At 42.1% G+C, this 20971-nt stretch overlaps 1 protein-coding gene across 1 annotated transcript; it reads left to right on the top strand.

Moving 5' to 3' along the window:
- The first annotated feature begins 11896 nt into the window (after positions 1-11896).
- scrt2 (scratch family zinc finger 2) lies at positions 11897-17314 on the top strand. The gene is made up of 2 exons (XM_044039230.1): positions 11897-12529; positions 15939-17314. The coding sequence occupies exons 1-2, from the start codon at positions 12367-12369 to the stop codon at positions 16739-16741; spliced, it is 966 nt and encodes a 321-aa protein (XP_043895165.1). The 5' UTR covers positions 11897-12366; the 3' UTR covers positions 16742-17314.
- Positions 17315-20971: the final 3657 nt, after the last annotated feature.

Raw genomic sequence — 20971 nt, 5'->3', positions numbered from 1 at the left:
GGGCAGCCTGTGGAAAAGGGACTTGACTTGTAGCTGGAAGGGTTGCTGGTTTGAGTCTTAAAAGGGCTGCACAAGGTACCCAACCCCCGTTGCTCCCCGGGCGCGACTCAGTGGCTTCCTGCTGCTTGTAATTCTAGGAAGGTTTCTAGTAGAAATGCAGAAGAGGAATTAATTTATTTCACACAGATCTGACAAGCGTCAGAGCCTCTCTTCTGATTGGCTGACTGAACTTGTCTTAAACAAGCACCAGAGAGAAGCCTGAGAGAGACACTCTAAAAACAGACCAACACAAATGTGAAAAATATAGATTTTTTGAGCTCCAATAACAGATCTCTATCTCTACACATCTGTGTAGAGGTCCACTATGGTCCACATGATCTAAAATCAGTTATCGGATCATTGCAAAACCTTCAGTCCGATTCTACAAGGGCCGTAGGAGGCGAGTACCCACACATGTATTACGTATTACTCAGCACTCAAAGAACACAAGGAAAACACAAATGAGGGCAATTCCCTCATAAGAAATTGCTACTACTGAAAGGGAATATGAGACTAAATTTGCAAGCACCGAACTCTAGATTGACGCAGACCCTTGTTTGAGTATGAATGGAACTGTGGGATTGTGCACGGATGTGGAACATGGCAAGTATGACCTGAGCTAACAGGAACAACTTCACGGCAACACCAACACATCATCACCTTTTCAAGGAAACATTTAGCAGTCGCTGAGCAACATATTCTTTCACGTTGAGTCATACAGTATTGAATGACTTTAAAACTGATATCTCTGAAGTAAAACTATGCTCTTTAGTTGCTGAATATTCCACTATGTTCATTAAGTAACTGTTTTTAAAGAATGTGGCAAAAATGACGCCATGAGGGCAGCGAACAGTCATTTTAACAAACCTGATGAGCTGACACTTAAACTGTAAACACCAGCACAAAGATTCAGCTAATTATTCCCAGAAGGTTTCCACCACAAGGTCACATTGTTCTTACATTGTCATGTGATGTGTTGTTACAGCTGACTCACATGCTGACTGATTCTCATTGAGCAGAGTGTGGCCTCGACCATAACCAAACTATTACAGTGTGGGTCTGCTGCTTCGCCCTCAAAACATGATGCAAATAATTCAACAAAAGTGAGAGCCAATCAAATCAAACACTATACAGAGCTAATGGACAAGGCTGTTCTCCCCGTTTCTGTTTGGTGCAGCCAACATCAGCATCACCGCGCTGACAGACACTGCTTTGATAACCTCTGATCGCCGCCTCTCGCACCAAGTGACAGATCTGCTCACCGTCGAGCCTTAACCCGACACATAGGTGTGTGTCAGACATTGTGCTGTTGCTCTGAAGCTGCAGTAAGCGGGGCGGATACTTACATCTGTCCTCTCACCGAATGAAACAGACACATTTGATTAATTCATGACGGATGACCGAAGGCAATCTCATATGGACATGTACTTTATTAAATTTATTACCTGACTCTTTTACTGGGATATAAAGGCAGGCCATACTTTCCATGTTCATACCAAAGAAGGTCCATATAAGTCCAATGTTCCATGCACTTTCCATTCCAGTAGTAACAGTTTCATTTATCTCTTTTGTATGCCTTTGTATTCTTTCAGTGCCGAGTTGTACACGTGTCGGTACCAACAAGCTTCCTCACAAAATCTCAAGCACGTTTCTATAGGGACCATAGGTTTCTACGTTGTCTCTTTTGACCTAAACAAGAGTGCACCACTAACTGGTCTGGAAAGTGATGAGCTACAGTACAGGGAGAACACACACGCTACAACACAACAAAGTCCATACAAACTCAAACTCAAGGTTTGATTTGGCCTTTATCCATGTGGGCTCCATGCAGACGACCACAGAAATCTAGTGGACACTATTAACCAGGCCTAAGGTGGCTTGTATAGGCAGTTGTTAACAATACAATCGCAGCCTTTACCCTGAAAGGTTGCGAATTAGCCTGTGATTGGTCAGTTCCTCCCATCATGGGCCAGATTTCTCCAAGGCTGTAAACAGAGCCTTGGAACAGAAGACCTACTTCTCTCCCAGATTACCCAATTTACATTTTGCTGGGAAGTCAATATGGAATTATTGATCAATAAAAACCCTTCCTTTGAACCCCACGGTGACCTGTCTGCTGCTGTATCTCTCTTTCAAGATGCTGCTGAGATCAAGATAAAGAGAGAGCGATCCCATGTCTCTGTAAGGCTCCAGACATGTGAAGCGTACGACGTGCTGCATGCCTTTGTCCCCTCTTTGAAAGGACATGATAGATAGAAGTGGAGCAATGGCAGCAGCGACCATGACAATTTGAGCACTGACCTGGTTTTCAGTGTAGTCATCATAAAATACACAGCCAGCATCCCGGGGACACGTAATAACATCAGGCCTTTGGTGTAATTCACTATCCGCAGTGTGTGTGGCAATATAGCAAAACCCATTACATTTGCTTTGTAATTTGCTGTCACCCCAGCGAGGGATTCAGGTGACTGCGACCCCCGTTAATGGAGTTCCAGTGATAAGGACAGGTCTGTTTATTAGCCACGTGCGGTCAAGCGTGGCAAGAACAGCTGAGCGCAGGCAGGTGTCGGGCCCTGCGAGGGCTCAGGCACCGCTGGCAGGCCTCGACGCTCATTTCACGCACATTATCGCCACACTAGCTTGGTTGAAAAAGGAGGTCGCCGGGTGCACAACAATATAAGTGCTGAGTGATGAGGTTTCCTACGATTCACACTGGTGTACACCACTCCTGGCAATTGGGTTTGTTTGTGGAAATCAATGAGTCATCTGCTGTTTTGTTTCTAGTCAAGCTGGAGACGGAGCTCTGTGACAAAATGTCAGGATTAATTTTTTTTTTTGGGGTTTGTTGTTGTTGTTTTTTAAGCCGGTTTACACTCTTCCACACGGACAAAAAAAAAACTGAGCAAATGATGAGTGGTAATTTCATTAGGACACCAAAATAAAAAGATGACATACTGTAAAGAGAGGTTATCTCCTCCAGCATGTGTGCTCGCAGACATTTAAAGAGCCTTGAGGAGAAAATGAACTTCAAATTAAAATGTCTATTTGATGCATTATCCTAATAGGGATGGAGAGGAAAGGAGAAGTCTTTGGTGCTCTCATCCTTCAGCCTGAGGGGACAGACTTGGAGAGTTGTCATTACCAACTTAGCCCATCAAGAGGAGCCTGTTGGGAGGAGGATTCACAACGATTGTCTGCTGTTTTGACAGGTGTCTGAGCTGGTTAATTTATCAGGCAATTACAAAATAAATTGAGCTATCTTTACATGGGAAACATGATTGATCATCGAAAAAAAAAAAATCATTCTCCTTAGAGAGTGAGTTTGAATATTGAGAAGATGTTCAGGGTAACAAAAAGGGCAACTTACTTTAAGTGTTTGCTGATTTCATACTGAGAAATGGAAAATATTTAGCTCATTTAGTCTACCTGCACTTTTAACCCTGTAACACCGAGCGTATCTAAGACGACACATTTGCACATTTTGCATTACCGTAATTACACGACAGTTTGTGCTATTGGAAAAATTCCAACTGTTTCTGTCAAAGTCAATTTGTGCAACATTTAGTTTTTTTTTCATTTGAAAGTCATTCTGGAAAAACGGGCAAAAGCACTTGCCCACAGGACATCATTTTCTGGACCTTTTATGGTTAAAATATGCAAAAAAAAGAGAGTCCAGACAGACATTTTGAGACTTAGGTGTTAAACAGAAACAGAAAAGATGAGCAGAACAGGAGAAAGAATCCAACCTACAGTATATGGTAAAGAACTTAAAATAGCTCAATTAGCACTGGTACAATAATGACTGATCGTAAAAAGTTTCAGGCTAATCACAGTCACACAATGCTCAGGTTAATCCCTTTATATCTCTTTTGTTTGCCTTTTTCTTTACAGCATCATTCTCTGTCCGTTGACCTCAAGTTCACGACCACATAAAATTAGCATTTTTCCTCTGAAGGTTACATAACATTGACTGTTAAAATCATCGTCTCTCATTAATCATTTCAGATCAATACTTAAGAAAACTGCCCAACTCAGACTTTCTCTGCATTTTTCCAGTCAGAGACATTATTGACGGGCGAGACAGCAGACAGGCAGGCAGCCTTTATGTAGCCTATATAAAGTATGACCCAGGAGCCAGGGCTTTCTGTAAGTGTGCCAACATGGACGTGCTTCCAGCAATAGTCCTGCTTCTGCCAGCTGCATCATCTGTGCCTGCACAAAAGCATGCCCTTTGAAAAGCGCTCAGCACAGTCAGAGGCAGTGATGCGCGGTGCACATGCATCCGTGTGCAAATGTGCACGCTCACATGAAACTTGTGATACCCGATACAACTACTCGTTTTTGTTTTTTTTCCTCCTCAGTTTTGTTTGGAACTTTTTAGTGAATTTCTCCTTCATTCACGTGTAAATCTCCCACAAACGCGGGGAGTAAAAAAAGGAACCAAATCACTGAGGTTGGTTTAAAGAGATTTGAGGTGAAATCTAAATGTGCAGTGGCAGATTGAAGTAGAAGCAACAGAGCTCATCTGTCCCCTAGCAAGAGACTCACTGTGAGTCATACCAAGTGCACGCATCACTGTAGAGACACTCAATTATGATTCAAATCTCCATAACGGGGCAATAAAGCCATTTGTCATGTGACCATCTGCAGTGCATCTCCTCCTGATCCTGCCTGAATATAGTTAGCCCCTGTGCACAGTGGAAGTGCAAAGAGTGGAACGTGTGAATTTATTAGTGCCAGGCAAAAACTGTAATCACACAGGATCAGCACTGTGCCGTTAGATTAATTCCATTTTCTGTGAATTCTGTTAGCTCCCTGAAAATCTTGGGGAGCTCGAGAAACACAGACGTGCCCCGCAGCCGCCTTTGTTTTACTTTTTCTCCTTAGATTTAAAACAATGTGTGAAGGGAGAGAGCAACACCAGTTTAGCTCCAGCACCGTAATTATCGCCTGCTTTCGTCTCCCAGGGATGTTCATGGACAAGGGCCTCATAACAGGTGACAGAATGCCTGCCAGCCGCCCCCGGTTCCCCCGCCCCCACCCCAGAATGGTGACTATTATAAACCAAAAACGTATGCTCTCAATATATATGCAAATGATGCCTGGTCCCAAGGTGAAGTTCGCAGAGCAGCAACGCCGCTTGCCTCTGTTTTGCTCATTTGCAAAAATGTTGAGAGTAACAAAGACCACAGGAAATTGAAAAATTGTTACTAAGTATTAGAAAAAGCAATCATTTTCCCGAGGCTGCCTAATCCGCTGGAAATTGATCTCACCTCTCTTCTTGACATGCACGGCAAGGAAAAAACGCATAAGAGGCAAAAGCCTGTGACAGTGTTACCTGGTGGAAAATTTGTTTAGCCGCAGACGTCTTACTTTTCTCATAACACCACACTGTCCTGTATCGTCAGAGTCGGGTCTCTTTGTTTGTCTCCTCGGCTGCAAACAGGTGTAGAGAATCCCCCAAAAAGAACATTTGTAGCCGGTGTGTAATTGTTTTCTTTCTGCTCCTGCAGCAGCAACAATACAGAGCAATCTTTCTGCGGAGCTGCTCCCCTCCATGCCATGCGCATGCAAATCTTCCCATTTGTTGTCTAATTTTAAAACGGGCTGATACCATCTTACTAATGCAGTTACTCTTCCTTTGCATGGAAGTACAAATTGGAGACGACAGTCTATTACCCACTGCTCTGACCTTCGTGATGGAACATAATGTGAAAAGACCTACAATGCCTTTATTTGGGGAGGGGGAGGGCGGCGACACAGTGGAGATTAATTAACCCAATTAATTTAGACTAAGATTATCTGAACAATCAATCCTCAATTAATCAGAGCAAGGTGCGATGATGACTATTACAGTTTTGGTTTAATTACAGCATTCAAAAGTGAAATTACTTTGCTCGGAACACAGTGGAACACTTCTGTGAATGTATTTAGCTTTGAATGAAACTATTATAGCTGACAATGACACCATGGAAACCATTCAATACATTAAAGGAAAAGTTTAATTCACACAGTGCTTTCTCACTGAGAGTTAATGGGAAGATTAATACACAGGAAAACCTACATTTTCTGCCTATATATACGTATGCAACGCAGTGTTTGTATGTAATGTACCATGTAATTCTCGGTTGGAGCTGTGTCTTTCAAAGGATGTGGTCATTCCCGGCTCCGCTAGTCTACACGCCGATGTGTCCTTGGGCAAGACACTTAACCCCACGCTGCTTCTGGTGGCAGCGTGTGAATGGGTATGAAAGATGAGCGATAGAAAATCCGCTGCGCATAGATGCGCTGTATGAAAGCTTGAGTGAATGGTTGTGAATGGCAAAAACTGTGGTGTAAAGCAGCATTGAGTGGTCATCAAGACTAGAAAAGCACTTTATAAATACAAACCATTTATCATTAAGAAAGCCCAAAATTAAATATTCCAATCATGTGTCTGTCACCTTCTCCTTTTTAAAAAAGAATCTGACTCCATAGTGGTTCAGCAGCAACACACAATGGATCTTGGGATATAACTAGGATGGCAAAGAATCCAAAAGATGTATTTCTTCACATTTGAAGGAATCTCCACCCCCATAACAGGAAAACCTTTGTTCAAATGCAAATATAAACATAAACAAATGTCTGATGGATTCAACCCTCTGTCAACTTAATTCACACAATGCTGATAAAGCTCATGACTCGCTGTGTTTCTCAGTTCAGATGTGGTTGCCATGCAACATTCTGGCACTGCACACAGGAAGTGATATATTTTATGCCAAGACAGCAAAGATGACAGCAAACAGGTTGGAGTACGACTGAAAAACACAAAGACGTACGCGGCCAATAAATTGATTTTCTCCTCCGGATGTATACTCGGACTCAAGTTGTCCGTTTGCCTGTCTTAGTCGGACTACGAGCTTAGCTCGATTAAACTGTGCATGTTAACGTACTGACCGACTGTTTGTTTGTTTTTCTGTGATGTAAAGGTTAACATACTTGCCCATAGAGAGATAAAGCGCCACCTGTGGAGGCGGAGTCAGACGTACACAGCCAATAAATCGATTTTCTGCTCCACATGTATTCTTGGCAAGTTGTCTGACTGTCTGTCTTAGTCGGACTAAGGCCTTAGCTCGATTAAACTGTGCATGTAAAGGTTCACAATCTCTCCAACTCCATACAGAACCAGGTAATTCATGTACGTAGCATAAAGCTGGTAACATTAGTGTGTAAGACAACTTTGCTGTTGTATTCCTCCTCTGACTGATACCACTTCCGGTCTGTCCACTGATAACAAACACCAACTACGCTCCAAACTTTGGTAAAGATGACACCACACAGTTGTAGGTGGTGGCTTTATATATTTTCTGTACAGTGGTGAGATATCGATCTTCTCATCTAACCTTTGCCAGCACACAGAAAAATGTGCAGCCCACATTCTTGTAGCCAGTGCACAAAAGAAATTATGTTAGCCTTGGAAGGTGACACATTTGTTCTTGGTGGCTGACACCAGAACTCCTCGCTGTGCATGATAGTGGGGAGCTGGTGGAGATTTCATATGGTTTATTGCTCCCACTTTCACTGAGGTTATTTATTGAACTGCCATCTTGGCCCCTGCTCTGCAAAGCCACCACCCGTTGCCTCTTCGCACCTCACTATGATCGAGGAATTTATGTCACATGAACAGCCTACTGAGCTCGGGTTGGAAGTTTTATTAAGAAGCATCGCTCATGCACAGGACACTATTTACCGTAACACATTCACACATGCTGCGACTTCCTGTGATGACTCTTGATGGAAAAATGATGATAGATTGTATGCAGGGTGCATGATTGTGAGAGGGAGCCAGGGGCAGTGGTCGTGGGGGAAACCAGGTTTCAAGTATTCCACAGGCTAAATGAAGAACAAACAACTACTATACAAGACAGTGAAGGAGAAGAGATTATCATCTGCAGATGAAAGGCAGAGAGATTGATTCTGTGCCACACAGCTGTCTTATTTGCAAGGTGTTGAGAAACGCGTTTTTTTCTTTTCTTTTTCTTTCTCTTTCTCCAAGAGGATGAAAAGATTCTTCTGAAGCCAAAAGGGTCTGCTATCATTTTTGGGCAGCTTGAGCGCTAGAGATGTTATTAACATAAATTATCTCCCCCACCAAAGAGATAGGAGCACGCTAGCTCATTTCTGCTTTTCACACTTAATTGCCCTATTTACTGAACAGTTGCCCATGGACAACAAATGCACACACGCTCTGAAATGCATACAGGACAACAGGCAGACACAAGCCAAATAGGGCATGAGTGATACACTGAACTATCTGCCAAACGGCATTAGATACAGTACGGCTGCGGAGGCTGTTAAGGTCCATTCAGACTTTATGCTGGACTGGGAATCCACAGGAAGAATGTTAAAATATTGCCTTTGTGGCCTTATTCACTGGGCCGTGTGTGATCGGTGTAAAAAAAAAAGGTATTTTGAAGATGACGGTGCACCAAATGTTGGCAGAAGATATTGTAAAAATGACAAGTGAAATAAATGAATAAAAATACTTGTGGCAATTAATACATTCATTTTGCATTTTAAGGTTTAAAGTATCAGCTCCTGCCTCTCTAAAGAGCACAACAGTCCCCCCACTATAGCAGCTGAAAAAAGCCTTGTTGAAGTGACCCAGTAAGCAAGAGTGAGGTGAATTATACATGGCTTTGCCTAATGGACTCTTAGCTTCACTTTACCTAGTCCAACAAGCTCAGAGTGTCTTTATATAAGCAGCGCCTGTTACGAGATGTTAAATCATTTTTTTCCCCGGGCAAGTTAATCATCCTTTTTTTTTTTTGTCAGGTGTCTGAATTAGCAGGAAGTTAAACGTCTAAAGTGATTTAACTTGTTGTCTGTAAGTAGCGATAATAAACTTCTGCAGACCGTCTGTGGAGGAGTCTCCTGTGGAACAGCGTGGAGGGACAAATCAACGAGATTGACTTCATTCATTCGGCTGGCGGGGTCATCTCCACAACCCTGGAGAGCCATACAGGATGTTAATGAGTCTGATTGTATCACAGCACCCCCACCCACCCCCCCAAATCTGAGAGTGCAGCCTCCGCTACAGAAAAGTAGAGTATAAAAAAAAAAAAACAACCTTTCCTCCAGCCTGAGGGGGTCAGTCGCTATGGTAACGTCCTGAGGCAGTGACCACATGTCAAAGGGAGTCTGGGGTCCATAAGTGGACCGGAGCTCCTGCATGAGGAGGAGGAGGAGGAGGAGGATGTGGAAACAATGAGGTTCCTGCTGCTGGATACACATAACCTGAAACATGATTCAATCACAGCAGGGTTTCTTTTTTGTTTTTGTCACAACTCACCTCTAACCTGTGGCTCTGACTTGTTGCTCTCATCATTCTTCAGGTTTATGCCCCATTCATCATGAGATCAGATGGTGCAATAATCAATGTGCAAATGACAGCTCGAGTACAAGTACTGTATATTAGACCAATCAAAATCAACAAAAAAAAAAGGAAGATGAACAACCTTACGGACTTTGCGTTTTGTTTGTTTTAATTACAGTGTGATTTACTTCAGAGATGAGCCGTGACTTTGGCTCAACAACAATTCAATGATAATTTATCAATGAAAATAATGATCGTTCCACTCCAGCTATCACCATCTGAATGTCTACTCTTCAGACTTGCTGCACCGATGCAGACGTTCAGTGTTTATATATTTCTTTTTTCTTTTTACAGAGGAGCAGAATAATGAGAGCTTCTGTCAGAGGTGAAGTGTAGTTCAGCATGATACAAACTCACATTTGAAACCATGCTGAAAGAGTTTAATACCAGTCAGGGAAGGTTCATCCCTAATTTAACCTGCTTGTTCTGTGGAATACATTCTGATGAATGATTTCACAGGTTTTTTTTTTGGTTTTTTACTCACTGCAGTTTGTAAAAAAAAATATAACTGAAGTATTGGAATTTATGACGTGTGAAATATTGTTTCACACAGACGATAAACAAAAAACCTTCACTACAGCTCATTATGTGCGACAGCAATCCATCCTTGACCTTCCTCGTCCTTGCTTCGACACCATGAGCTGACATCATTGTGAATTTGTCCTTTAAGGAACAATCACATATATATGATGTGAATCCTGACTCCAGTGATTTAACTCTTCCCCCGTCTGTGGGGTCGCTGCTGGAAGTGGGTGGTGGGGGGATAATTTAGAGAGCGACCTGGGGCAGCAGGCATCCCTGAACATCTGGAGAAATCTATAGCACATTTAATGACATTCAAACACAATTGAAAGAGCTGGGTTAACATGGAGAGGGTTCTTTCTTTTACCTCATTGTTGAAGAACCTTTTTGGAGTTGTGAGGGCGACTCTACAAGTGATTTCCACCACTGATTGTTGTAAATGTGTTGTTGTAAGTGAAGAAAAATAGCAAATTGTTGTTAATATCTAAGATGTAATTGATTAGGAATTCACCCAATAATTTTGTCGATTAGCACTATCCATGAAGCAAATACTTCTTCTGTTTCTTGTCTCTTGTTGTTGGTCTTGTTGTTTTTTTGTCTCTAAAATGTGAGAATCTGTCATTTTTATTTGTTTTATATGCCTGAACATTAAATATACCTATTTATGAACTGTGTGTGTGTGTGACACAGTGTTTTTGGGAATTACTACAAACTCACAGTATTATCACCGTATTACACACAATAGTATCTTAAAAATCACTTAAGACTTTTAAATGTAGTATATTTTTCTTATTCCGTAACGACTATTTTAATCACCGCTACCACCGTTGCTGCTCAAACACTAAAGCCGTGCAACCAGAACAGCCACAAACCAAACAGATGTCTGCACTTTCTCCTCCGATATAACGAGTGAAATATGAGAATTAGAAAAAAACTAATTAACTTAATTTCATTGGTTTGGTGCTGCAAGACATTCATTAATTAACCAAAACAAGTTGTTTTCGGTTGTCGAATCACACAGGTGCAAAAATCTGTTCCACTTGTAAACCCGCTGCCACATGGTTACTTTTATTACCCTAAATCAATGTTTAACTTGCGTTTTACTCTGACAACTGTTGCTCTATAATGTAAAACACGCTGCAATCTACTGTATAATGTAGCATAAAATCCATACAGTGAGCTAATGAATCCACACAAACACAAACCAAAACGCAGAGACACGTCGAGCCAATTTAGACAGCACGAGTCTAACTCTGGATTTCACCCTAATCAAAAAAGATGTAATTAATTAATCAGATAATTCACTGCCACGCATGGCGGGACGTACATCTGTGCGGTGGTAGCGGGGAGAGAGAGAGAGACAGAGAGAGAGAGAGAGAGACAGAGAGAGAGAGAGAGAGAGAGGCAGAGCAGTGCAGCACTAGTGCTTCCTGGACTGTCCGCTCATCTTCACTGCTGGTATTCTGTTCAGCTTTAAAATCAAGGTCCAACACTCCCAGAGTTCTGCCTCTGTGCGTGCGTGTGTGTGTGTCACAGAGATGCAAAGATGTGAGGCTGTGTGAGGTAACAGAGATGACACGAGGGAGGCAGTGCCTGTACAAGGCAAACATAAACTGTGCCACTTCATCGGAAAACAATGGGGGACAGGACACTGAGTGCACTCTCATCCACGTCTCCATTGTCTGCCCTCCTCTTTTTTTTTACTCCTCCTCCGAGCATGGAGCATAAGCGGGGTGAAAGAGGGAGGAGAGGGGAGAAGAGAGGGAGGGAAGGGAAGGGGAGCAGCAGTGTGTGTGTGTGTGTGTATGTGTGGGGGAAGGGGGGGTCTGGCTGTATTCTTTCTCCTCTGTCTGTGTGCGAATGCACAGACGGTTCAGTAGTAATTTGATGTGTGTCCCCGGGGACATTTGATGGATTAAAGCTAAGCAGCTCCATTTCGCAGCACCACCTGATCTTCCACTGCCTGTGCCCCATATAAAGGCTGGCGTGATTGCTGATCTCAGCTAGTCTGACAGTCTCTCTCTCTCTCTCTCGCTCTCCCTCCTCTCCCTGTCTGTCTCCATCTCTTCTCTTCCTCACTGGTCCCTTAAGCCTGCTGCATCACAGGAGCTATCCAGTGCTGAACAGGATCGCTTTTATTTTTTATTTTTTTATTTTTCTTGGGGGAAGCTGGGGGAGCCAGAGAGTATCACACAGCATTGCCGTCAGCCTCGTCCTCCACTGGGTTTCCATTTTCTTTCTTATTTTATGTTTTCCAGCTCTTTCTCGTCCACGTCAACCGCAAGGATTACCTTCAAGACAACTCCGCCGCCCGTGTGCTTCCTCAGAGGGTCTCTCATTTTTCTCTCATGCATTTTTCTCCCCAGCTCTGTGTTTTTATCCATTGAAACATGCCCCGCTCATTTTTGGTAAAGAAAATCAAGCTTGATGATTTCTCTTCGTCCAATGTGGCCACCTCCAATCACCACCACCACCACCTGGACGACTCGTTCACTTTTGCACGCTCCATCACAGACTCGGTGACCAGCCTTGGGGTTCGCCTCAGTGAGAATGGTGAGTTAACATGCCTCCACTAGTCCTGCTCTGCTCTAGTTAAAGATGTAGCAGCACTCCTGCTTGTTACACAGCTCCACTGCTTATTTCAGCACGCGTTATTTCCACTCTCTGTACGAATTGTGTGTTTTTTGTGTTGGCTGAGTTTTTCTTACTTAACAATCTCACTGAGCGTAAATGAATATGAGACGTTACCAGCTGATTTTTTTTTGCATCAGAATCCTGATTAATCCTCCCCAGAGGCACCCCACCCCCACTCCCGTGCTCCCAGACTTTTGTTTTTTGACTCCAGTGAAGGACAGGCACAATTCAGGTCACAGCCACGGATTAGCTTATGTAAATAGGGAACAAAACATGTGTCTAATCAGGAGCAGCTCCAGTTACGTATGTGTATGATTGCACCAAGCCAATTGCTCGCTGCACACACATAGAGTGACTATATCTGGTCATCATGTGCACTAAAAAATTCATGGATATGAGAGATGAGTATCGGATGATACATTTGTCCTTAGCTGTTATTGTCCTTGGGTTCCCATCACGGTCCAATCCTCCCATTGCCCCCCTCTTCCCATCCAAGTGGAGCATGCACAGTATCCCCACCCCCATCACTCCACTACATCTTTCTCTTCCTTCCGGGCATTTGAAAACTAGCAGGGGTTAGAGTTTCAGCCGCGCAGGCCTATCGTCGCCACTAGAGACATCAACACACTGTACAGTACAGCTGGAAGGGAGGTGAGGAGCTGGAGCTGAAGGGATAGTGAAGGAGGAAGGAGAAAAAAGGGAGACAAAAAATGCTTGGGGCAGCAATAAGGCCGATCACGTGACAGCGGCTGTACAGTAAACACGCAGAAAGGCACATAGCTGCACTGTGGTCAACACGCGCACCAGTCACACTGAAGCTGTAGTCGGTGCCGAGAGGCGACCTTCACTTTCATGGTCTGCCTTAAGCTCGCTGCTTCCATTTTGTGGCCACGTTGAGAGGCCATATGTGTGTCTTTGTTATGATTTGTAAGGATATGTTCACAGTGCCAGTGGCTTGTTGTGATGATGCCCACCTGTTATTCAACCGTGTCCATAACAGCGTCTATTGAAATTTAGATGGATTAGGATTAGTGGGGGATTAATAAACATTTTTTGTTGTTGTTGTTGTAGTGAAGAGTGAACTGGTGTCTGAACTATCACTGCTCACTGTTTATTATTTTAAACAAGGCTGCTGGATAAAGACAAATAAATAAATATAAATACATTTACCAGGCATATTTTTGCAGTAAGTGATGGATGTTCTCTGAGCTCCCCTGCTGCATTTTTATGCTATCATTAAAGAATCCATTTCCATTTTACTGTCACCCCCTATTGTTCCTGAAGCTATTGTTCAACAACCATGAAAAATAAGCATTATAATAATAAAAAAAGGGGAGAAAAGAACGATAAGGTGCTACAACTGATGCTGACAAAAGGCATTTAATTTAAACAAAAGAACCGTCCTTTTTCATGCTGAGTCAAAAAAGAGGTAAAAATACAAGAATTCCCTGCGAGGCAGAAATACCCGACATCAGCACTTCCGCCGTGCCGGGAGATTTTCTTTCCCCCCATTGTGGAGACATTTGACTTGAGTGTCTGTTGAACAACAAAGAGGGGTGGCTGAGAGGGTCCATTAATTACATGCTTGCTTTGCATTAGAGAAATGAGTCTATGAGCTGTAAAGGGCTGATACAGCGAGAGTCCCAAATGATGAGCTCCATGTCTGACCTTGGGTAATTGAAACACTGTAAACAACGCTGCTTACTGAAAAAATAAATCTCAGGGAGAGGAAAAAAAGGTGATGTTGTTGTACATGGTGCAAATGACTGTATTATTATCTGTGGCGTGATGGTTAAACAGGTGGCTGTGGCTACACGTCATTGGAAGTTGTTTTATTTAACTATAAGAATTTATTTTAGAAATAATCAAGTGATATTTCTAGATTATTATCATTTCTTTTATTTTTTTTTAAAAAAGGAGGTAAGCGGTGCTCTCTCTCTCACACACACACAAGCACCATCTGTGTGGGTTGAGACAGTGCACCCATGCAGTGCAGCATAATAATGTGTGCACAGGCCTGGTGTTTCCCCTGTCCTCGGGTGTCACGGTCATGTCTGAGACAAAGTGGGGAGAAGAGAAACCCTTGGGAATGGAGATGCTGGAGTAAAGAGGGCACTTCAGTTGATTTCTTAATGGCCTGTTTCTTGGGAGGCACTTGAGTGCATTGCTGCTGTAGGCAGGTGACCCTCTTCACAAACAAACGCGCACGACGCCACATCTCTTATTGTCAGTTTGCAAGTGCACCGTGCTCAATAAACTATTATTGTGTGTGTCGCAGACACTTGATCTTCTCCAGCTCTCGACTGGGCTCACAGCTGCACTATTTTACAGATGATAGCCTATTGATCAGTTCAAAACTTTGAATTTCATTAAAAAGCAGTCAATATCCAATTTCCACTGCTTGCTGCACACAGTGCTTAGGAATGTTTTTTTCCTTCTTTTTGTTGTTATGCACTATATTTCTCTCGGGGAAAGAAAATGTGACCACATTTTATTCTTGCTCTGATATGTTCAACCTGCACAATATCATACCTGCAGGTAAACATGCATTTAATATTTATTCAGCTCCTGAGAGTCACAGAATAAGAATATACAATATATTGAATTCTGTGTGGATGCATTTAGCTGCCAGCAAGCCTTTTAGCTCCTCTGGCACCAAGCTGCTTCAGAATGAGAGGAAGGAGAGACATGAAAGATGCCAACAAAAATATATCATCTCTCTCTTGAAATCCTGCTCAGTGCAGTTGGACATTGGAATCACTCGTGTTGCTCACTGCTCTGGTGCATCATGTTTAAACCTGCTTGGAAAAAAGTAGCTACAGGATATAAGCAGCTACATAAGCTGTTATTGTTCTCAGCAAAAACCAAACAGTGATAAATATCTTCGATAAGAAGCAACCTGTTTGAGGTGCTAATACAATCCTTTTGTAAAAAAATAAATCAATCAATTTTGTTTGTAGTTAATCAGAATGGCAGTGGTCACTAAGCAAACATAGAAACAGCCCTCAGCCACAGAGGACCAACATATCATCGATGTTGAAAAGGAGGAACGATCAATGTAACAATTTAATGTGTAACTTCTAACACAAGGAACTTTTTGATGAGCCGTTACCTCAACCCTCTGAAATGCAACTGTGCACATGACTGCACTATTGTGAGTTGGGGGGGAAAAAAATGCAATTATCTCCGTGCTGGTGCTCACTCTTTCATCATTTTACAAAGGCCAATCATCCAACATGATGATCATGTAATCACCACTGTGTCAGTGTGTCCTTATCCATCCCAACCTGTGGCCAACTGTGTCTGCGTGTGTGTCTCTTTTACCCAGGCTACATCCAGGATTACATCACACCATCTGTATACCAGGGGGAGAAGAAGATGGAGCACAAGTTGGCATCACCGGTGTCAGACCCCCTCTACACCCAGGTGAGCAGTGGGGAGGAGTACTGCGACCCTGACCTGAAGCACCCCGACAGCCCCCAGTCTGGCATGACGGCCAGAGGCTTCTACAGTGGTGAATCGGAGGCCCTGGCCGAAGGTTACACCATGGATGCCTTCTTCATCTCTGACGGGCGTTCGAGGCGGAAGGGAGACACTGAGAGTCATGGAGGAGGCTCGAGAAGCAGCAGCGCCAACGGCGGGGTTCTGGAGAGGGGGGTCGCTGGCACAGCTCGCCATTCCTGCAACGAGTGCGGCAAGACGTACGCCACCTCCTCCAACCTCAGCAGACACAAGCAGACGCACCGCAGCCTGGATAGCAAGATGGCCCGCAAGTGTCCCACCTGTAATAAAGTCTACGTGTCCATGCCAGCGCTGGCCATGCACATCCTCACCCATGACCTCAAGCACAAGTGCGACGTGTGCAGCAAGGCTTTCAGCCGGCCATGGCTTCTTCAAGGTCACATGCGCTCGCACACGGGGGAGAAGCCCTTTGCCTGCGCTCACTGTGGCAAAGCCTTTGCTGACCGTTCAAACCTCCGCGCCCACATGCAAACACACTCTGCCTTCAAGCACTACAGATGCAAGCGCTGCAATAAGACCTTCGCTCTCAAGTCCTACCTGAACAAGCACTATGAGTCAGCTTGCTTCAAGGGCTCTGCCGACGAAGACGACTCCGGATCAGAAAACTAACCGCAAGGAAGAAGCAAAATTTTGAACCCCCCGTGTAGGTTCATCACTAATAACCCTGTTCACTCTGCCCTCCATGCCTTTTTTCTTCCCTTTTTTTAGAAAGCAATATTTTCACTGAGATTACGTGAAGAAACTCTAATGATTATGGCAAAGACAATTTCAAAAAAAAAGATGCTGGATTTTTTCCCTGCACAGTAGCTAATCATCCACAGAAACATACAATCAAACAACCTTCCCCCCCAAATAAAGACTGTAGATGATAGTTGTACACAATTAAGCAACATGTGCTAGCATGGACGCAAGCTCATGTAAACACACATACACTCACATACGTGTATGCACATACACACAGACACACCCTTGTGCTTGTCACCCTTTGTGAGAAGAGATAAAATCTAGCCCCAACACCTCGATCTTAACCCTAAGCCATTACTTAATCCTATGTCTAACCTGAATGCTAAACCCAAGTCTTAATGCCCAAGTTGCTCTTTGAGGTTTAGAAGAACGGCTGAAATGTTTGCAATTTCTTAAAAAAAAAAAAATTCCTCACTTTCCAAAAAATGTCCTCCTTTGTGTCCTTTTTATCTCTGGTCCTCACAAAGACAGGAATACAAGCACACACACATATACATGTATACACACCTTACACACTCACATTTACACAAACAATTATATATGAGGCCTGGCATGTGAATTTTTATCAATGACTATAATAATATTGATATCAATAGTAATAATATTTAGATTCCTGATATTTTATAGCAAACAGTAATGAAAAAGTAAAAAAAAAAAACACATAAAAAAGAACTAACAGTGTTCTTTTTGTTTTTTAGAGACAAAATGACCTCTTGTATTTTTATGCTGCTTTTTATTTGCTAAGAATTGAATTCTTTTGCAACTGCCAACATGAACTTTTTATGATAATGTGAACTATAACAGTATTTGCAAAAAAAGGGGGAGATCATTTTAAAAAGGTTAAAAGACAAAACCCTTTTTTTCCACACCAATGTATCAATTCAATGGATGTTATTTTTGTATTTGATTTTTCTAAATTTATTTTTTTGGTGCTTATTATCCCTTGTTGATCAAAAGCATCTTTGTAACTGTGGGTTTTCAAAAAAGAAATAATAATAATAATAATAATGATGATAATAATAATAAGCTATACACCATTATAACAGGCCATAGGTCATTCAGTTGAATCCTCCAAGAGCAGTGATGTTAAAACATTAAAGCAGGCCTGTTGAACAGGTTATCACACACCACATCTGATCAGATTAACAGACAGTCTCACACTGAAGTACACACTTGGACTGACACACAAACACTGAGAGCCAGACCAAATGATCTGCTGTTTTTAATAAGTGCCATGTGCGACTGATTTGTCTATAGCAATGAAAACTCTCGTTCTTCCTCCACCATGGTGGCTTGTATAAACACTGCTGCCTTTATGGTGCGTCCTCCAGTCTTAACAAGCGATCTTCACCCAGTGTTCCAGGTGCTCGCGCGCCACCGTCAGTGTTATCTCAGAGTGAAGGTACGGACACACACTACACACACACACCCTCAGTTACAAAGTGACATTCAAAATATTCCGTTTGTCCGTTTTTATATGTCGCTTAAAGCTCCGCCCATGGTTTAGATGCATACTATTCTATTTATCATGTAAATACTTTATTTATTGACCTATTTATCTATTTATTTTTGTTATTTATTTTGTGTATTTATTGAAGACTTACCAATTTTGTTATTTATCACGTCCTTTATTTATTTATTGTTTATAATTTAAAAAGTGAACATCCACTGACCTTGTAAGATGCTGCTGATCTTCAAAGAAAAATGTTTATATGCATGAAAACTGTAGAGAGTCCATGGGACTTAGTTTCTTTCTTTCTTTTTTTTCTTTTTTTTTTTAAAGAGGAACAATGTACAGTACCAGTGCTAGAAGAATTCAAACAAATGAATGCAGAGTTACTTTTGTTTTTTCGTGGCAATAACTTTACTGACACAGCAACTGACATGTATAACAATCACAGCTGTCCTGTTTTCAGTCAATTTAGGGCAATAAAAAGAAACAATGAAAATGAAACTCTAAAATACTCTCCATCTTGCTGTTTCCCAAACGTCCACCACCTCCTTTTTGCTGGAGGTTTGCCCTTTTTTTTGTCCTTAAATATTTGGCAATAAATAATTACATAATCACACAGTTGTGACACCAACATTTTTAAAAGTGAAGAAGCAATAATGATGTAGTAACTATGAGCAACACAGACGTTCCTTACTAATGTTCTTTATTAAAATTATTATTATTGTTCTATTTAACTGTCTTTTTTTGTTTTCAAGTGCAACCAGGTAATAAAAAATCTCATCTGGCAGCTGAGGACAGACATGATTTGACTCAACTTAGATTAATTCACCTTTTTTTTACAGTTTAAAAACTCAGCATCAGCATATCATGACAAACTAGAATACTAGAAATCTACCGGAAATGATCTTCACGTAAAGTGTCTTGGTAGAGAAAGTTTCCAACACAAAAACAAAAACAACAACAACAACAACGCTGTAATGAACCTCTAACTCCCCCATCATCTTTCCCTGCCTGGCGTCCCCCTCCTTTCCCTCCCCCTCTCCCCCACCCCCCACCATCCGCTCTCATCTTGTCCCCAACTGCCTCTAAACAGACGCATCGAGGATGAGATGTGTTGAAGTGGGAATGGCGGTGGGTGGTGGAGTGTGGGAGGATAACAGGTGTTTGCAGACAGACTGCAGATAGGGAGAGCGTAATTGAGTCGGCGAGCGACCTCCAAGGGGAAGGTCGAGCACCAGCAGGCAAATGCACCGTCAGCGATTTGCATATTCCAAATCAATGACACGATCACAGTAATGCTGAGCTCGTCCTTAAAAAAAACACGCACAATAACACAAACGAGAGAAAGAGAGAGAGAGAGAAAAGAACAGAAAAAGACAAGTCTGTGCTCGTGGGCCTCTCGTCCTCTCCTTTGTCCCACCATTATCTTGTCAATAGTGGTTTGAGTGAATCACCGCATTCAGAGCCACCTGTCTCCTGTTTAACACACACACTTTGGTACATTAACGTTTTATCACACTAATGCAGGAAGCATCACTCCGAATAGATTATTTTTTTATACGTTTTATATTTTTTACTGTGGAACAGAAACATAATGTACCTCTCCTCCGTAACACCCGGGGACCGAGTTGATAAAAAGTACTGAGATCATTAAAAACAATTGGCTGCAGGCTTGTTGTCAAAGAGTGACACAGTGTTACAAAGAGAAAAACGCTGGTTGCAGAAAAGAAGGCGAACAGCAGTTCAAATTTGACACGTCTGGATTCAGGTGCAGGGAAACATTGTTCCTCTTTGATAGTTTTGTAAATATATTTGTAAATACATCACAGCAATAATATGACAATGCATGTAGACATTTAATTGCTCTTTTTCTATCCATGTTGTCTCTTTTTTTTTTGTTGATTAATAAAAAAAAGAAGAAAGACAAATACAGGTACCAATTGCAGTCTTAGGAGGCCATGTGAATCAGGGAGTGTCTTGATTAAAAATGCTATGTTGTAAGTTACCGACAGAAAAACCTTCAACAAACTCTGTGTATCCTCAAAGATTTGATCATGTTCTTGTATGATTTCTCTGTTCTTGTTTTTTTTTTTTTTTGTTTTTTTTATTTATGTGCCCGGCTTGGCTGCGCAATGAAAAAGTGCCAAAAAGTATGATTTCCATGACAAAAGCCTTCAACATATGGTTGGCTGCTTGAAACCTTCCATATGGTCCTCAAAGAAAAAAAAAAACTGATTAAGATTTTCCACTTTCTCTCGCTCTCTCTCTCACTCACTCTCTCCGTGTGTCTCTCTATTTCTCTCTCTCTCTGTTTCAGCTGAGTTTGAAGAAACCTAAGCCATGATCACTGAAGGGTGTTTTGATTTATCTTGTTCTGCTAATTAATAATGATGACAACAATAGCGATGATAACATTAATAAAAACAATAGCACAAGGAACCCATACGTTCTCTCTTATTTCTCTTTTAAATAAGCAAATTAGATTTTTATTATACGAAGGAATGTTTTTTTTTTTCATGTTTTTCTCACAACACACACACACACACGTTTGTATAGCATTCAAAATGAGGACCCTCCATCGATGTAATACATTCCTTAGTCCAGGGGTCTGCAACCTTTAGGATGAAATCTGGAGCCACAAA

Source organism: Solea senegalensis, linkage group LG11 (assembly GCF_019176455.1).
Source record: "Solea senegalensis isolate Sse05_10M linkage group LG11, IFAPA_SoseM_1, whole genome shotgun sequence".
Lineage (NCBI taxonomy): Eukaryota > Metazoa > Chordata > Actinopteri > Pleuronectiformes > Soleidae > Solea > Solea senegalensis.
This window is presented reverse-complemented; position numbering and strand designations above follow the sequence as displayed.